We start from the raw sequence: 16,329 nt of genomic DNA on the forward strand, positions 1-16,329 counted from the left end.
TAATAATGGAAAAATTAAGTGTTCTTGAGATCTTGGAGGATTTGCGAAACTTACCTTTTTTTTCTACTGTCTTTTCTAATTGGCTAATATCCTTCAAAGGGAGGGAAATAGTTGGTGAGCAGCTAAAGTAGGTAAGTCAGTGCTGCCATGTGATACGATCTGTGCTTATTCTCTAATGAAATACCTGGAAAACATTGCTTATTGGGACAGCACAATATACTTCCTTGCATCACTGAAACTTTAGAGCTCAGGTTTCTGGGTGGTGTAGTTTCAGCTAGCTCTGTTCCACTGGTCCTTCAGTACTTCTCACGTGAACAAAATGTGGACCTTATTTCTTGATATGAAATAATCTCAATACTGTTTCAAGTACCTGTAATTCATTGTTGTTGTTTGAGGGTTTTTTTAAATGCATTTATGCAGCTGTACAGTGTTTAGTGCTGACCTCCAAGCCAGAGAAATATTGTATATCTGTGGCTTTCAAAAAGGGAAAAAATTGTAAATAACATGTCGTTCCCTTCTCTTTTTCCTGAGGAAGATGGATGCACCTGTTCTGCTGGTAGATTGACCTACCAAATCTCTCCTAGTGCAAAATTAGATAACTCTTTAGCCCTGTGCTGATAAGTCCTGAAAATGCATAGAACTGTTTTAGATTTTATGTAAGATCTGCCATCTTCCTCTGCACAAGAACCCCTGTGGCTGACGTACCAACAAATAAAGCTTGATTCCTGTGAAAAGAGATTCGTGCCAGGCTTCAGTTTTAGTAGCTAAGTTGTCAATCAATACTCTAACATCTAATCCTAAAAATGGAGGGTTAGTTGTGAGTCGTCTTATGCCAGAACTCCAAAGATGTCAAGCTTAATCTTCTGACACTCAGAGAATTGAAAGGTCTTGTCAGAGTGGGGTCCAGCTTGTTTCAGGAGAATTCAGAATGTATTATTATGGTGAAGCCTGATACATTACGGGCTTTAAACCCACTGATTCTCAAGAGGAATTCTTTTGCTGTCTGCTTCCTCAGTTTAGGGGCTCCTTTTCCGCAAAAGAAACTTTTAAAAAAATGAATTGGAAGAAGGAAAATTTGTAGAAATGTAATATTAAATCTGTTTTACTGACTACTTAGATGAAGTGCAACCTCATTTTGCAAAAGCATCAGTACTCTTTCTGGGAATTTTCAGGCTGTGGGTTTCAGTGTTTAAGAAGCCAGCACTTATCTTTTCCTTGAACACAGAATACTTAGGTGCATTACTCTCTCCATCAGTGATAGAGCTGGCTCACCGGAATCCCATCCCTACAACAGGAATCCTGGGACTATTGGTGCCTTGTTTCAGTTCATTATTTTTATCCTGTGTTTGGACTTTGAGGCTAGTTCCATGTACTTGAGATGTAACTATTCATGAAACTGTGTTAAATAGACTGTCCTGATTTTGTTCAGTTTAACAACCACTTTTTAATTTTTATAATTTCAGATTTTTCTGAATTCTGAAGAAAAGCTCAATTCCTTCAAAGAGTCTAGAAATCAGAAAATATTTAATGCTGCATTTAATTGTAGAGAAGAAATATATTTTCTGAATCCTATACCAGTATTTTGTTGATTTGGTGGGTTTGTATTTTTGCAATACCAGTGTGAAGTAAGACTGTTGCATAGGTAAAAGACACTGAGTTCTCCAATAAAGTAGTTTTACAGAAGGATGCCCAAGAATGGGAGCTTCTAGTCTTCCTGGGGAATTGATTAGTTTACAAAAAGGTCTAACATACCTTTCTAATAAAGGTGACCTGTTGCATGTGTTTCCTGCTGCTTAACTCCCCCAAGATTTTTTTTAACTTCTTATGTGGAAACAAAAAGGAGGTGCTAGAAAATTTGTGAGCCATTACACAGGTTCTGAACTACTGGGTTGTATTTAAATGACTAAGATGTTCAAAGACCTGTACAGACTAATTGAGCAGATGGAGAAATTGAGCTCAGATTTCTAGTTCTAGTATCTGTGAGTTTGATTTGTTAAAACATTTGACATGCTATAATTAGCCACTGGATGTCACCCTTGCTTAACTTGTATGTTGATTGCAGCAGATGGTACTGTAACTATCCATTTCTCTATTAGCAGGTGTGTTAATATTGTAAATATTCATATCAAACATCTTTAGTGCATTCAGTATTGAAAAATGATTAGCATCTGGAAAAGCATGGCAAGTGTCCTTTCACTAATCCTGAGGAATTGTCATGAATTCTGTCAGAAAAGATAAGAGACAAATAATACTGTTTGGCATTTGCTTTAGAGTTTTTCAAGTATTATATGGTCTATCTAATGGTTAAGTGAAGCTGAGCTTTCTCCAAGGCAGGTCACAGAGCCTCAGTGCATGCGTTCATTAGAGCATATCTGCACATGCACAGCTCAGATGTCCTATGTGGGCTCAGCATTTCCCAGAATCATGCAGCTGATACACTCAGGTAAATCCTTGCTCATTCCATAACAGGGAAGGCAGCTGCCAAGACAGCTTATGCAGACTCCTTTCCTGGGGGCAACTTGAGATTGGATAGTGATAGTTGTTGGAAAGATAAATTGTTCTGGCATCGAAGGCTTATGAACCATCAATCTTCTTCCAGGGGGTAACAATGGACTTAACTGTGCATGTGCAGGATGCTTACTCTAAGGCGGGGAAAATGGCAAGTAGGAGTCCTGCTTCTGGAACAGTCTGCAATCTGTTCCATAGATGCTTTAAATTGTCTTGTGGAGTCTGAAGGGCACATTACTACAGTGGGTGAAACATTTGGGTATTATAAAATATGAAAGGGTAACTCTATAAATTTGTCAATTATACTTATTCAGCAATTAAATTTTACATGGCTGTGAAGAAGTATCTCAGGTCAGACTATAAATCCTTTTTGAAAATAAGTCAAGTGACTAAACAGTGATTGCCTAGCACTGAAACTGCTTTTTCTTCCTCTTGTGCTTTCCTTATCTCCTTATATTTTTAGTACACCAGATGAAGAAGAGGAACAGCTAGCTAGGAAGAGAGAGGAACGAAGACTACAGTCTCTTCAGAGGTAAGTCTTAACAGCTTGATATATAGCTATACGCTTCCTGGTGATACAGGAGTATTCTACCCTTCTAAGGAATACACAGAGTACTAAACAAAGAGGCATTATGGAGTTAGGCATGACAACGTCAGGTTTTTACAAAAAGGAACTTACTGTGAGATTTGCAAACCTGATTAGGAGCCTGTATTACCATAAATGAGCAGGGAGTGAATATGTTGCTCGCTGTGGCAGTTACAAGTACTCTGTGCCAGCCAAGAGCAAACAGGAGGGCTGTGCCTGAAGTCTTGCCTTGTCTCTCCTGGGCTGATGCTTGTCTGTGGCATGAGTTAATGCCTAAGTGAGGCTGGGATTCAGAGGAAAGAACCACTTTTTGGATTCATTTGGTAACTGGTTATTTTTCTTTTAAAATCTGTCTGGGAAAGGTAGAGAAATTGATAGTGAGATACCTGTTAGAATTTTGCTCAGGAAATGGAAGACTTTGGCTCAGATCTCACTTTAGACTTAATCCCACGTTTCCATCCTTTCTATTAAAGCTGTACCACAGTGTAGAAAGAAGCGCAAGAGTCAGCAGTGATACAGTGCTTTTCAGTGAAAAAAGCATTCCTTCAGATGCAGGTCTTTGTAGCTTAGTTCTCCAGTGGCTCTTCATGGTTTGTACATTATTCTTTGGATAAACAATTTTTATAGGTAGGACCATGACACCTAGTACAAGCCCAATGTACCTTTTGAACCATACTTTCATGGTCTTTATTTTGGAGATTCACAGTGGATTAGCTTCAGCAAGCCAAGAGGAGAGTCCTAACCAAACTAATGCTAGCCTTGGAGCTGTGGGCTGTGGGTTTGGATCCCCACAGACTCACAAGGAAATTGATCCTAGGTTTGTCACTTCTTGGTAATGTTCTTTAAATATTGAGCTGCTGAGTAATAGGTGGGCACCTTCACTGCCTTGCTGATGCCTGCAGTTTTCTCCTGAACTCAGATTCATTTTTAGCAGGAGCAGGAGCTGCAGGGAGCAGGACATACTTCCAGATAAGACTCCTTGTGGAGCTTTTGCATGAAGACAGTGAGTTTCTCTATTACAAATGTGCATGACAAGACAAGGTAGGTAGGCAAAAATGCTTAGTTTGTTCAAACATGTTACATTTCTGACTGGTCACAAAAGTGGGAGCCAATACAGTTCTCTTACAGATGCACCTGCTGTTGCTCTTGTCTCTGACAGAAGCTGTGAGAATTGCTCGTCTTAACTCCGTGAAAATCTGTTTTCTGACTCTAAACTGCCGGGTTATATAAGCAAGTACAGCAACTGCTTGCCCTGAATCTGACAGTGGTTATGGCTCTGAAGTAGGTGTTGGGGTATTAGGAAGCAGAATAGCTTTTGTTGTAATGGGTTAAATTGATGTGTCCTTTAGCCTTGTGCAAAATTCCTAAACTTGTTGGCAATTGAAAGAATTAGAATAGGATATAATGGGGATGTTTAACAAGAAAGAATTTTTTCAGAGCTTGACTTAGTATGAAGCTTGAATGGTTAGTTTTGTTTCTGTAATTTTAATTTTGTTTTAGAACTATTGAATACTAGCAGTTTAGTATATTTTTTTCTTTTGTGGGGTACAGCCTTTCAGATCAGTTGGTAATAGAAGGACGAGCCTGAACTTCATTCTGTGATGCTGTTAGGGAATGGTAAAAACAAATTAAGGAGGGCCAAGTTGCATAGTGTGTGATTAATGCAAGCTTCAAGATAATTGCAGCACCTAGCATTTTTTGGCTTTTCAGGCACACAGTAAATGTCTGCTTTGTAAGTTGAAAATTTGTGTTAAAATTTGGTTTGTTATGAATACGTAGGAAGTGTCTTTTTGGAATACCTAAATGGCTGCTAGAATGAGGAGTGGGCATAATGACATTGGCCCTCTGCTTGTCTTCAAAAGGAAGAAACTAGCTGTTGTTTCGCTTAGAAGATTGACAGTCACTGGTGGAATGTAGAGTTTGCACTTAAAGTGAGGGGCAGGAGAAGAAAATCTGGAGGTCAGATTTTGACTAAAAATACTGAAAGAAAACAGATACATTATTGCATGGCTGTAGTCCTTTATTTGACTTCATGTCACCTCTAACATGAAAAATAATTTTAAAATATAGCATCGGGTAGTGAGTATTTTTGGTATACTTGTTTATTTTTGGATTTATGTAATTTATAAACCATGATATGTATATGTTAGAAGTTGACAAACCAATGAAAAACCGTGAGATCTTGTATGAGACAAACTGCCCAGTATAATTTAGTAGTCTGTAATGTTAAGGGAGAACAAGGGGGAGGGGGCAGAAAAAGAAAGGATTTGCAGATCACTTGTGAAGAACCAAGTATGGAAAATCATGATGTGAATTGTTAGTACTAGGAAAAATACTTTTTTGGCTTACAGTAGTGGGGACAACTTGCATGAAGAGCCAAGAATTTTGCTTACGGAAGATGGAATAATAGCAGTAGCATTAGGAAACAGAGCCAATTCAGGAGACTGTAAAGTGACTTTGGTTGATCATAATGTAAGATGTGAACGATGCAGTAAAGCCGCCTCTGGATGGCTGATTCAGTAAGTGCCTGTTCAGAACTGTGTCTGGTTCTTCTCAGTTGTTGTATACCTAAGCTTTATTTGCAGTACAGGGATTTAGTCACTGTGCAGGGATTTAGTCATGGATGATATGATATAGTCATGGCTGCCTGTCAAAGTTCTAGTGTTTCACGAATATTAATGGTTTTACCCTTCAAACTTAAACAATATAAAAATTTTAGTTTTTTTTTTAATAGCCTGGGGACGTATTAATGGTTTCTGAGGTTTAAGACTGTTTTGTGGTTTTTTGTTTGTCCCCTCCCTCTACCCCATTACCCTTCTTATGCAGATACTTAGTCCTTTATGTGTTCAGGGCAGATTCAGAGTGACTGCTGAAGTACTGAGACTTCAGTTGAAACTGCAGCAGTGAGTGTCCATTATTTCAGACAGTATGCCAAACAGTGAACAGTGAAGAGAAGTGCCATTACTACTACCACTTAAAAATAAAAAAAATGGTTTGAAGTCAAAATGTGTTGTGGAAACTACACAGAAATAAGGACTGGTTTTATACAGGAGAAGGCTGCTTTAAGTGGAATCTCTCCATTTTCTTCCTGAGATCCCTTGCCTTATATAATGTCTTCCTCTTACCAAAACAGAAAGCAGGAATCCTGTGGTCAGGTTAGCCTTGGTGGGTAAACTTCTCTTCTTTCAGCTCTCTTCAACCTCTCAGTCCTGGCTTTGCTCCTTTACATGAATTTCATTTCGTCACCCTGATTCCTCAGTTCCTCCTCCTGCAGCGTTGCCACGCTGCTTTGTTTCCTGTGCTGCCTGGTCTGAATAGTAGAAAAGGGATATAAGGGAGGTGGGTATCTCAGGGAAATAGTAGTGGAAGGTTTTGAGTCAGTATATCTTATTTGCTTTTCTCATCATGCTTTATCTGCATGCTTTCCAGAAGTGTAGTTGCAGGGAAAGGAAAAGCCAGTTCAGCCCTTCAGCTCGGTAGGAAGCAGTATAATTGCTTCTGAGGACACACAGAATCTGATTAGCAGTAGGAATTGTTTGGAGGTGGAATGTGCACAGGGCAGATGGGATCTTTGGTGAATTAAGCTGTCAGTACTTAACAGCTTTCTGGTGAATATGTGCAAATTAGAATCGGATGGTCTAACTGGGTTGAATTTTGATAGGGGCAACAAAGTGTCTGTTTTTGTTAGTCTTTGTTTTGCCAAATTATATGTCCTTTCCTCAAAATATATAGATCATGGGTCATCCTAGTGAAACAATTCTGTAGATTTGTTAGTTTGTTTTTAAACTAAGCAAAATAGATGTTCTCTTCGCGATACAGGAAAATTATCTGAGGAATGATGGAACAATTTGCATTTAAACTTTATTTTTGCCCTTTCACCTTTGCAAAAGGGAAGGGAGGGACGGGAAGAAATTGATTTGTCAGACACTTGGTTTATGTGAATACTTAAAGTTTGGCAATACTAGATACAGTCTGTTTTCAAGACAGTTTATGTTATGATTAGACAACATAACTAGAGGCATTTGATTTTTATATAGCACAATATTTTAAGTTATTCTCTGCATGGATGCCATGCTGAATTTTAGAAATGATTTGGTTTCACTTATACTTGCCGCACTGCTTAAAACAGCAATACTGCTTTTATCTTTTCAAAATTATTATATTGAATTAGGATTCTGAAGCATACTATTCAGAGCTAAATTTTACAATTATGTTTCCTGCTGGAAGTCATTAGGGACTCTTCAAATAAATACCTCAGTGTGTATGTACATATATATGGACACATTACTTCTATCTAGAAAAAACACAATATTTTTCTTTATGCTTCCAAATACGTTTTATGTTGATGTAATTGATTAGTGAAAAGTTATAGGGAATCTTAGATACATAATGTATGTACAGAAAGACAAGATATATAACTAAATGTGATTTTTTTTTTTTTTGGGACCCTTGTAATTGTATACTAATTTAAAGTGCTATTGTCTCTTTCACATGTAGTTATCATATTTTGCTTCCAGCTCAAAACAGGCTGAATATTCTTATGCCTTTATTTGTTGCAGGAAACATGAAAGAAAACTGAAGCATGATGAAATACGCAAGAAATATGGTAGGTGGTAATCTTGTTTTGATATGCAATATCTAAATTGATTGCTTTTTCTTAACTATTATTAAAATTCACAGCATAAACAAGCTGCTTTATTATAGCAGAAGTAATCAAGCCTAGTTTCCTACTGATGTGTCTCTGTCACCTGAACACCTCATCTCATAATTATGTTCCTGCCCTCTTTCTGCACTGACTCTCACTGGGCAAGAGACAATGTGCTGGATGGTGTGTTTGTTTGGGGTGGGCATTTAAATATGTTAATTAAAATAAGTAGTTCTTTCTGGCTCTTCTGAAGTAAGAGCACTGATTTTTTTTGTTGTGGTATGTGGTTTTTTGGTGGTTTTTTTTGTGTGCGTGTGGGGTTTTTTTTGGTGTGTGTGGTGTGTGGGTTTTTTTTTTTTTGGTATATCTGTGGGATGTGTGTGTCTCTCTTTTTGTTCCTGAACTTGATAAACAAGTCTAGTTGAAATGGGCTAGTAGACTCCTGGTTACTGAAGTAAGATAGCCTACTCTTATAGCAGATAGCAAACTTTTAAAATCAAGTTTAAAAGAGAAGGGTGGAGGATGCAGCCTAATGTATGGATTAAAATTGTTCTCTTTTCTTTGTTTTTAAGTTGAGCTGTGGTCCAGCAGGAGAAGCATATCACAACACATCACACACATATCACAACCTGCTGTGTTGTATAGGAGGTTCTTATTATCTAGGATTGTCAGTGCTTGCACTTTTGATTTGATTTATTCATAGGGTTAATAGTACTGTGTATTCAGAGACAGATATGCTAAAACTATTCTGCACTTTTTATTATGCAAATTGCACTAATGTCAGAGAAGGTGATTCTAGGGGTCTGAACAGTCACTCAAAACTGTTAATTTTCATCCTCTTGTTAAACTGATTGGCAGAGTCTGGGAATGTCTTCATGAATCTGCAGCCTGCCCTTTGGTTGATGCAGCAGTGATACAGACTATCTCTGTAGGGAATTCTCTGCCTGGGGAACATTTGCAAAAGTGTGATCCTTTGCTGGAATAGAGGAAAAATTCACTGTGAAGCTTGAGCTGCAAGAGGAAGAGTGTTGTTTAGCAAAAATTACTTCTAGATTCTACATCAGTCATGAACTTCAGTCCTGTGATAGTTTATAGGATAATTGACCTTGTATCCCTACCACAATTCCGTTTCAAGAGGTTGGTTTGAGTGGTGGACAACAATAGTCCAGAATAAAAAAAAATCCAAATAACAACATAAAACACAACACACTTTTTGTTTGTTTCTCTGTAGAAGAGACCTTGGTGGCAATCTCAACAAGTCTGAATTGCTGGGATAGATCTGGTGAAGAACTTAAGAGTATGGCTGTGTCTCCATAATAACATGCAGCACTGTACAGATACACATATAACTTTGCATCTCCTTGAGGCAGTGCGGCTACCAGGAGTGAACAAGGTCCTGAATTCAGTATAGCAGTTACTGTATGAAAGCACTGCGTTGGGGTTAAGTGATGTTTCAAAAGGCTGTGTTCAGTTATGTTCTGCTTGTGAAACTAGTTCACTCGTCTCTGGATGGTCCTACATTTTAGTGAAGACACTTCTCTCGAGTGCTTAACTTTCAGACCTTTGCTGAGTGCTTTGTTGGATCTTGTTGGAGTACTTGAGTTTCCAGAGGAATATAACTGTGATTCTGTGCCTCTGGAATACATACACCAAATTCAACAAATCTTGCTTATAGCTATAGTCTGCACATAGTCATGAGAGCTAGTGTCACTTTGCCTTCACTTGAAACATTTTAGTTTGTCAATCACTTAATTAGAAACAAGTTCATACATTCATTGTGTTAGCAGAAGGCATAGCTGCTTATAAGGGGTCAGGCATACTCAAAGATCATAATTCAACTATAAAACCTAAATTTCAATAGCAGACTTCTATATAAAGTTTATTTATTGACATTTTCTTTACTGCATATTCAAAGATTAATTTATATTGTCAGATGCATCAATTTGAGACCCGGATTCTCATAATTCCTTTTTATCCTAAAGTCAAACCTATCTCTTACATGAATAGTTGGCACATACTGGAAGGATATATATAACTAAGGCAAAATGAAAGAAAATATGTATAAATTCTGAAATCCCTAAATATTATTGCTGATGTTTACATACTTTATATTCTGGTAACATACAGACAAAGGGATCTTCTGCCTTCATTTTTCACTGTCTAGTAAATACATATGTTAGCATATTAAACATAATATAATAAAAATTGCTGCAAATAATTATGGAGACACTAGATTATTTTACACTTTTAGGCACTACAGAGAGGATTCTCTGTTAAGTAGACATGGATGAGTGGCAGGATGACAATGACTTTGTTAACCTGACTCTGTAGATTATGATGATCATGCCTGAAATTTCAGTATTTGGTTGGCTTTAAGGGAATGCCTTTTTCCATTTCATCCACCAGCTTTCCTTACCCCATTTAAATGGTAATTACACATTTATAATGCATTGCAGGTGTCACTCTAGCCACAGTCCTTTGGGAGCATTGGAAGCCATAGAGAGCTTTAGCAACCATGAATACACACTTTGAATTGTGTCTTTGTTGCACAATTCGACAGTATTTTTCATTTGCTCACATACATGAATGCAATATGATTACACAAATTATATGTTGACTGTTAGAAAATTTTAAAGTAGAATTCAGAATACTTCTACAGCTTGTATGGTATACAAAGGAACTACAATTTACTTGCTGCTGAATTTGCTGCTATTGTATGATCAGTAAGAAGCTGCTTTATTATTTATTTATTTATTTCAGGATTTTGTCTGGTATTAGTGCAAGGATTCTATCTCTTCATTTTTACAAAATTACTGCCTTTCATGATTTTGGACTTTCATACCACTTGCTTCAGTTCTGCAAAGGTTTTGATCAGCTAATTTATTGATATGTAATCCTATCTCCTTTATAATGTGAGATGTTGATTTTTATATTCAGTAATTTGTCACAGTAAATGTTCCTTCTATTCAAGATATAGAATCTATTTTAACCTTCTTTAGTGTTCTGAATGCAAAGCAGGGAAACCTTTTATTGCTATGCACTTAAAACTATTTAGTTTGTATGTTAAGAGTAGAGTTGTTAATCTAAGGGTTAAAAATAATGAGGAAAAGTGTAATAAGGGGTGAAGACATAGCAAACTAGTTCATTTTTTTGCAGCATATACAATGTCTTGTAAGTATTTAACTTGCTAATTCTGTTTTTGGACAGTGCTGATATGTGATGAGAGTCAGATCTCAATGACTGAGAAGCTGCATAGTTAGCACAGTATATTTTATAAATATGTTAGAAAGAGGTATTCATTTCTTGCAATTGCTTTGTCATTTCACACATATTAGGAGGCCTCATTACTTCATACAAGCTAATGAAAGATACTTGACTACTATACCGTTAAAATTTGAGTGTTTCTTAAATACTGCTAAGTAGGTCAAATATTAACCTCAAAATGAAGGTAAATAGAACTAAGGTGTTAGAAGTTCTTGTAAGTGTCCTGTGTGTCAATATTCAAGTTCAGCAGTAACATTTAATGGACTTACTGCAAACAAGGTTCCTGAACCTACAAACATCTAGCTTCTCTGAACCTTTACGTGTAAATTACAAGTTGGGTAGTTGCTTTCATGTCAAATGGGAAACAGTCAAGAGAGAGAACTCATGTCTGGTTCAGGGCAGCACATGAGCTTTAGTTGAACCAGACATGCTATTTAATTAGCACAGGCTTGCAGCTCCTCTTGAGTGTCATGGTGAAGAGCAGCTGTGGCAGCTGACAGGAGTTTTTTGTCATGATCCCGGTTTTTTTATGTCTCTCTAGATTGTTTTTGTCCACTTAGTGGAGCCTGATACAACTTCAGTAAGAATTGTTGCAAGTGATGAGCTGCTGTCTCCCTTCTCTCACTTAATATAATCTTATGATGTACTTAGAATGCTGAGGATAAAAGAAATTTAAGGACTGGATGCAGATTTGAGAGCAAGGTTTATCAGATATTGTAACCTCTGTGGCTATCCTCGTTTGGAAGGAGGGCTTCCTATTTCTCTTGGAGTACTTTCTTTACTGGGAGATGAATTTCTGAAGTTCTGTTTCGTTCAGTATTGTGCAGTAAAATGGATCAAAACTATAAGTTACGACGTACTAAGTCTGGTGGTAATTATATCTGTTTGCTAAGTATAATCAGTAATATTAAAGCAAGTACTACTGGGAATGGTGTTTGCAGTAATGAGTAAAATGACGCGTTCATTTGAAAAACGGGGACTAGTTATCTAAAATGGCTTTTGTCTGAGTTTTGGTGGAGGGGCAGATAAAAGTATATTTACTCCTCAGAGGGGTATAGGAAAAGTTTATCAGGAGTCTTATACCATACTCTGATTAATTTGAAATGGGCACTGCTGGATGTAGAACATCATTTCCATTGGTTTCCAGCTGTTTAAGCTGTAAGAAAAACGTCTAGAGTTTTACAGTGCTTCTTTCTAAGCTAAGAAGTGTCAAGTCTGTGTCATGAATGAAATACAAGAAAGACATAATAAGCGCTTGTCAGACTGTGTAGAGAGAAATATGCAACTTAAAGTAATTTTGTCAGGGAATCTGATCCACCTTCTGCCAATTTATGGAGAATTTTTTTAAGTTTGGTGCTTTGATTTCTAAGTGGAACTTACTGGGTGCAGGGACTTTAACATTTTTATTACAATCGACATTGCATAATTTCTAGTGCTGTTGATTTTCTGTAAATATTGTTAGATGCATTTTGTATTTGGAAGGGCTGAAATCCCTAAGTCCTGCAAAAATTTTGAAAATTGGACTACTCAGTTGTCTTTTGGGTAACTAAATATGTAAAGATCCGTAGATCATAGCTCCCAAAGTATTAACGTGTCTGGAGGAAGGAGGAATTGGCGGTTTTCTGGAAATAAAGTACATGTTTCTCCTCTGTATTTGGGTTGGGATTACATTAATGCAGGACTGTTACCTGAAAGCACTTAATAGTAGGCCAAGGGTAAGAGCTCTTTATTCCATATTAGCTTACTTGTCAGCTGGACTAGACTTAGTGGATATTACAATTTCTGTTTAAATGCATGAAAGGTAAGATTAAAATTTGAGAATAACTCTTTCTAAAAGTTTAAAAAATATACAAATTTCAAGAACTCAAAATATTGTAGATAATTCTTGACAATGCTGTCATTTAACCATATTCTTATTGCACAAATGCTTAAAAGCTTATTTTTTTAAAGCAATTACAGAAAGGGGTAGTAATTTGATGCAAGGTTCTATACCAGGTAAATAGACTGTATTTCATGTTACCTGGCCGAAACCTTATAAATGTGACTGGCTTGCCCCTAAGTAAGGGCCATTATGTATGAGGGCTGGTTTTGATTTTAACTTTTTACAAAATTACTGCTTGTGATCTTGTCAATTTCAGTAATTACAGGATTTTTTTCGTACTTATTCCTTAATATTTGCTGTTTCCTATCAGGCAGTTGCGGTTACTGATACAATAATCAGCACTAAGCAGTTGTGCTTCTTGATTGACATCTTAAAATTACATGGCAGTTCAAAAGAAGTGCAACTACTGCAGCAAGGTAGACAAAAGTACAGTCTGCCTTCAGTGCCATTAGCTTTTAGCCTTCTGAGAGAACAGTGAATGTTCAATATCTGTGTGCAGGTGCATGTGGAACAGAGGTGTGTGGTATGAAGAGGTCTGAGGGGAGTTCTTACGAGGTTTGAATGGGCAGCATAATCTTTCCCTTCAACTGTTGTGAAGCTGAACATTTGTGAACTGAGGTTGTTTGGCTTAGCTGTCTTCTTTCTCTGTGTCCTAAACAAATGAGCTAGAGAAGAATCCAGGCTTGCCAAACATCAGTATAAAAATCTTGGTAGAAAAGATAGCGGTAATATTCCTATTCTTTCACAATGAAAGATCGGGCTATAGACTCTCATGGGACTCCTTTATTTTCAGCACGCACTTCTGCCTAGCCCAAATCTGGTGTGTGGTTTGAAGTCTCTTTGAAATAATTGCTATATGGAACAGCGATTGCTCAACCAGCCCTTACAGAAGATGTTATGCACATCCAAACACTTGGTATAATTGGATGGCTTTGCAATGTGTTCTGTGACAGTATTGTGGTAAAAATAATTGGGAAACTTCATAATGGAAACATACTGCAGCCTGGGTTAAGTGATGCTCTTGTTCTGGTCCTCAGAGGTTTTAGTGCATGTAGAAGTGATCTTAATTTGCTCTTGGAGATTATTGTCTTGCTGCAGAAATGCTGTGAATGACTGAATGTGACAGATGATTCTGTATCATCAAAGTAGAACTAAATCAAAATAGCAGCATCTTACTAGAAGATCATCATCCTTTTAAAATGTAACTTGAATTTATAAACTGACCAGTCTGAATATGTTCTTCCTGAGCCATCTCTGTGCTTAGGTTTTTGTAGATTTGACTCTCCTGCAAATGCATTTTGTAGGGTATACCTCACGAATGAGAATACTTTTTCCATAAGAATTTTTCATAGAGAAATGTTCTCTTTGAAATAATGAAATACCTATTCATGATAATAGTCTGAGAAGAGTACTTAAGAACACTTTCAAATTATTATCATGCTTGAGTGTTTGAGTAATAGAGGAACTATTGCAAGACAAGAATTGCCTTTTGGTTCTGTTAGTTGGAGTATCTATTACAGTAAGGTCAGTAATTCAAGGTTTTTTTATAATACTGCTGAGAAAATGATAAATGCAGTCCTGTTTTGTTTTGCAGGTCTTCTCCAGGATTCTGATAATCCATACAGCAGATTCGAGAATGAATAAAGCTGAGCACCTTCCACTAGAGCTGTAACCCCAGAATACAGAAAGATTGCTTTCGTTTGCCTTTTGGGCTCTTTTCTGCAAAGGTTTTTATTTTCCTGGTTGTAAAACTAGGAGTAGATAAAGACTTCATGAAATATATATTTCTATCATCTACCTATATAGAAGTAATTTTTTTATAAATGCTTTTGGTTGTTGAAACAGTTTCTGAATTTTATGGTGACATTTAATTGTGAAATAGTATCTTTCCTTATCTCGAAACTGTGTTTAGTTACTTGACGTAGATGACTTGTAGTCGCAATCATGTGTTTGAATTCGGTCTTAACTGAATAAGAAATCTTAAAGTTTTTTCTTTGGTTTATATTTGTTTGATAAAAATGCAACAGGGAAGCACAGCTTCACACAGCAGAAATAGCTCATGTTGGTACCGATGAGAAAATACACCAGGCCCATTCTTATGTACTACGATAGTAAGAACTGGGTGGAGTTTTAGCCCCTCTGGAAAAAGATCTTCAAGAGTGTAATGTCTGAGGATTGAGAGGAGCATACTTGTCTTTGAATAATTCGACTCAGTTGTGAAAATGTTAATGTGTACTTTGGATATATTACTGATGTGAGAAAGAAATTACTTCTGTTTGCAAAATTGGAAGATGGTCATTCTTGAAGTAAATGTAGTTTTGTGTGCCTAAATTTAAGAAGAAACATCAGCTTGTGTGAACACTTTCTTCTGGTAAGCTTAACACATCATCAACAAAAAAGAGAGATTCTGCATTTTACCAGGGTTGACCCTGGCCAGCAGCTCAGCACCACCCAGCTGCTCCCTCCCTCCCTGCAGTGGGATTCGGGGGGAGAATGGGAACAGCAAAAGTGAGAACTCTTGGGTGTGGGGATCAAGACAATTTAATAAGTGAAGAAAAAGAAGATGGGGGGGAAAAGTGATGCATAGGCAGTGGCCACCTCCCAGGAGCAGACCTCTGCCCACCCTCTTCTCAGTTTTTGTTGCTGAGCATGATGTTGTATGGCCTGGAGTATCCCTTTGGTCCATTCTGGCAAGCTGTCCCAACTGTGTCCCCTTCCAGTGTCTTGCCCACCCCTGGCTTACTTGCTGGAGCGGGTGGAGTGGGGAGAGATGAAACCTTGAGGCTGTGTAAGCACTGCAGCAAGAGCCAAAGCAGGGGTGTGTTACCAGCACTGTTCTAGACACAAAGCCAAAGCGAAGCACCATTTGGGCTGCTCTGAAGAAAGTTACCTCCATCTCAGCCAACCCCAGTACAGTAAGAAAGCAGTATTTTTTTTAAACTTTTGATTGTTCTTTTGATATTTCTGTAATGTGATTTATTTTCTCTGTCTTTTCATAGCAGTGTTTCATTAAGCATTTTTAGTAGCTTACCAATATGATGCAACAGAGAGCTCTTCTTCCTGCATAGTCTAATGCAAGTACCCATTTATTCTGTACAGTTTAAATAACTTCCATTGCTGTATATTATCCAGTAAACCAATGTACAGTATTGAAGATGTTTGTGTTATTTTTATCAATGTTCCTAAAATAAACACTTTAATTTGGTTCTGTTGTTCTGTACACTTTTAGGTTAACTTGGTTTAAAAGAAGTGATCAGTTATGAGTTTGGGAGAAGGGAAAGGATGCATTTTTGTTTGCTGTTTTTCTGATAGAAGAATAACGTCTTAACAGCACATAGGTGTGGTGGGAATTAAGTCTTGCCTGTGGGTGATGAGGTGAATTGCCATTCCTTCCAGTGCCAAAGAACCTGCCTCTGCTTTGGCTTTAGTAACTCAGTGCTGATT

The 16,329-nt window shown here is 37.3% G+C and overlaps 1 protein-coding gene across 1 annotated transcript in view; it reads left to right on the plus strand.

Moving 5' to 3' along the window:
* The window catches only part of LOC135985615 (pituitary tumor-transforming gene 1 protein-interacting protein-like), a 28,953-nt gene extending 12,848 nt beyond the window's left edge, over nt 1-16,105 (plus strand). The window contains exons 5-7 of the mRNA XM_065629116.1: nt 2,972-3,040; nt 7,654-7,700; nt 14,480-16,105. Coding sequence (XP_065485188.1) covers nt 2,972-3,040; nt 7,654-7,700; nt 14,480-14,529 — 166 coding nt within the window. The 3' untranslated portion in view covers nt 14,530-16,105. The remainder of the gene's footprint in view (nt 1-2,971; nt 3,041-7,653; nt 7,701-14,479) is intronic.
* The last annotated feature ends 224 nt before the right edge of the window (nt 16,106-16,329 follow it).

This window comes from Caloenas nicobarica, chromosome 2, assembly GCF_036013445.1.
Source record: "Caloenas nicobarica isolate bCalNic1 chromosome 2, bCalNic1.hap1, whole genome shotgun sequence".
NCBI lineage: Eukaryota > Metazoa > Chordata > Aves > Columbiformes > Columbidae > Caloenas > Caloenas nicobarica.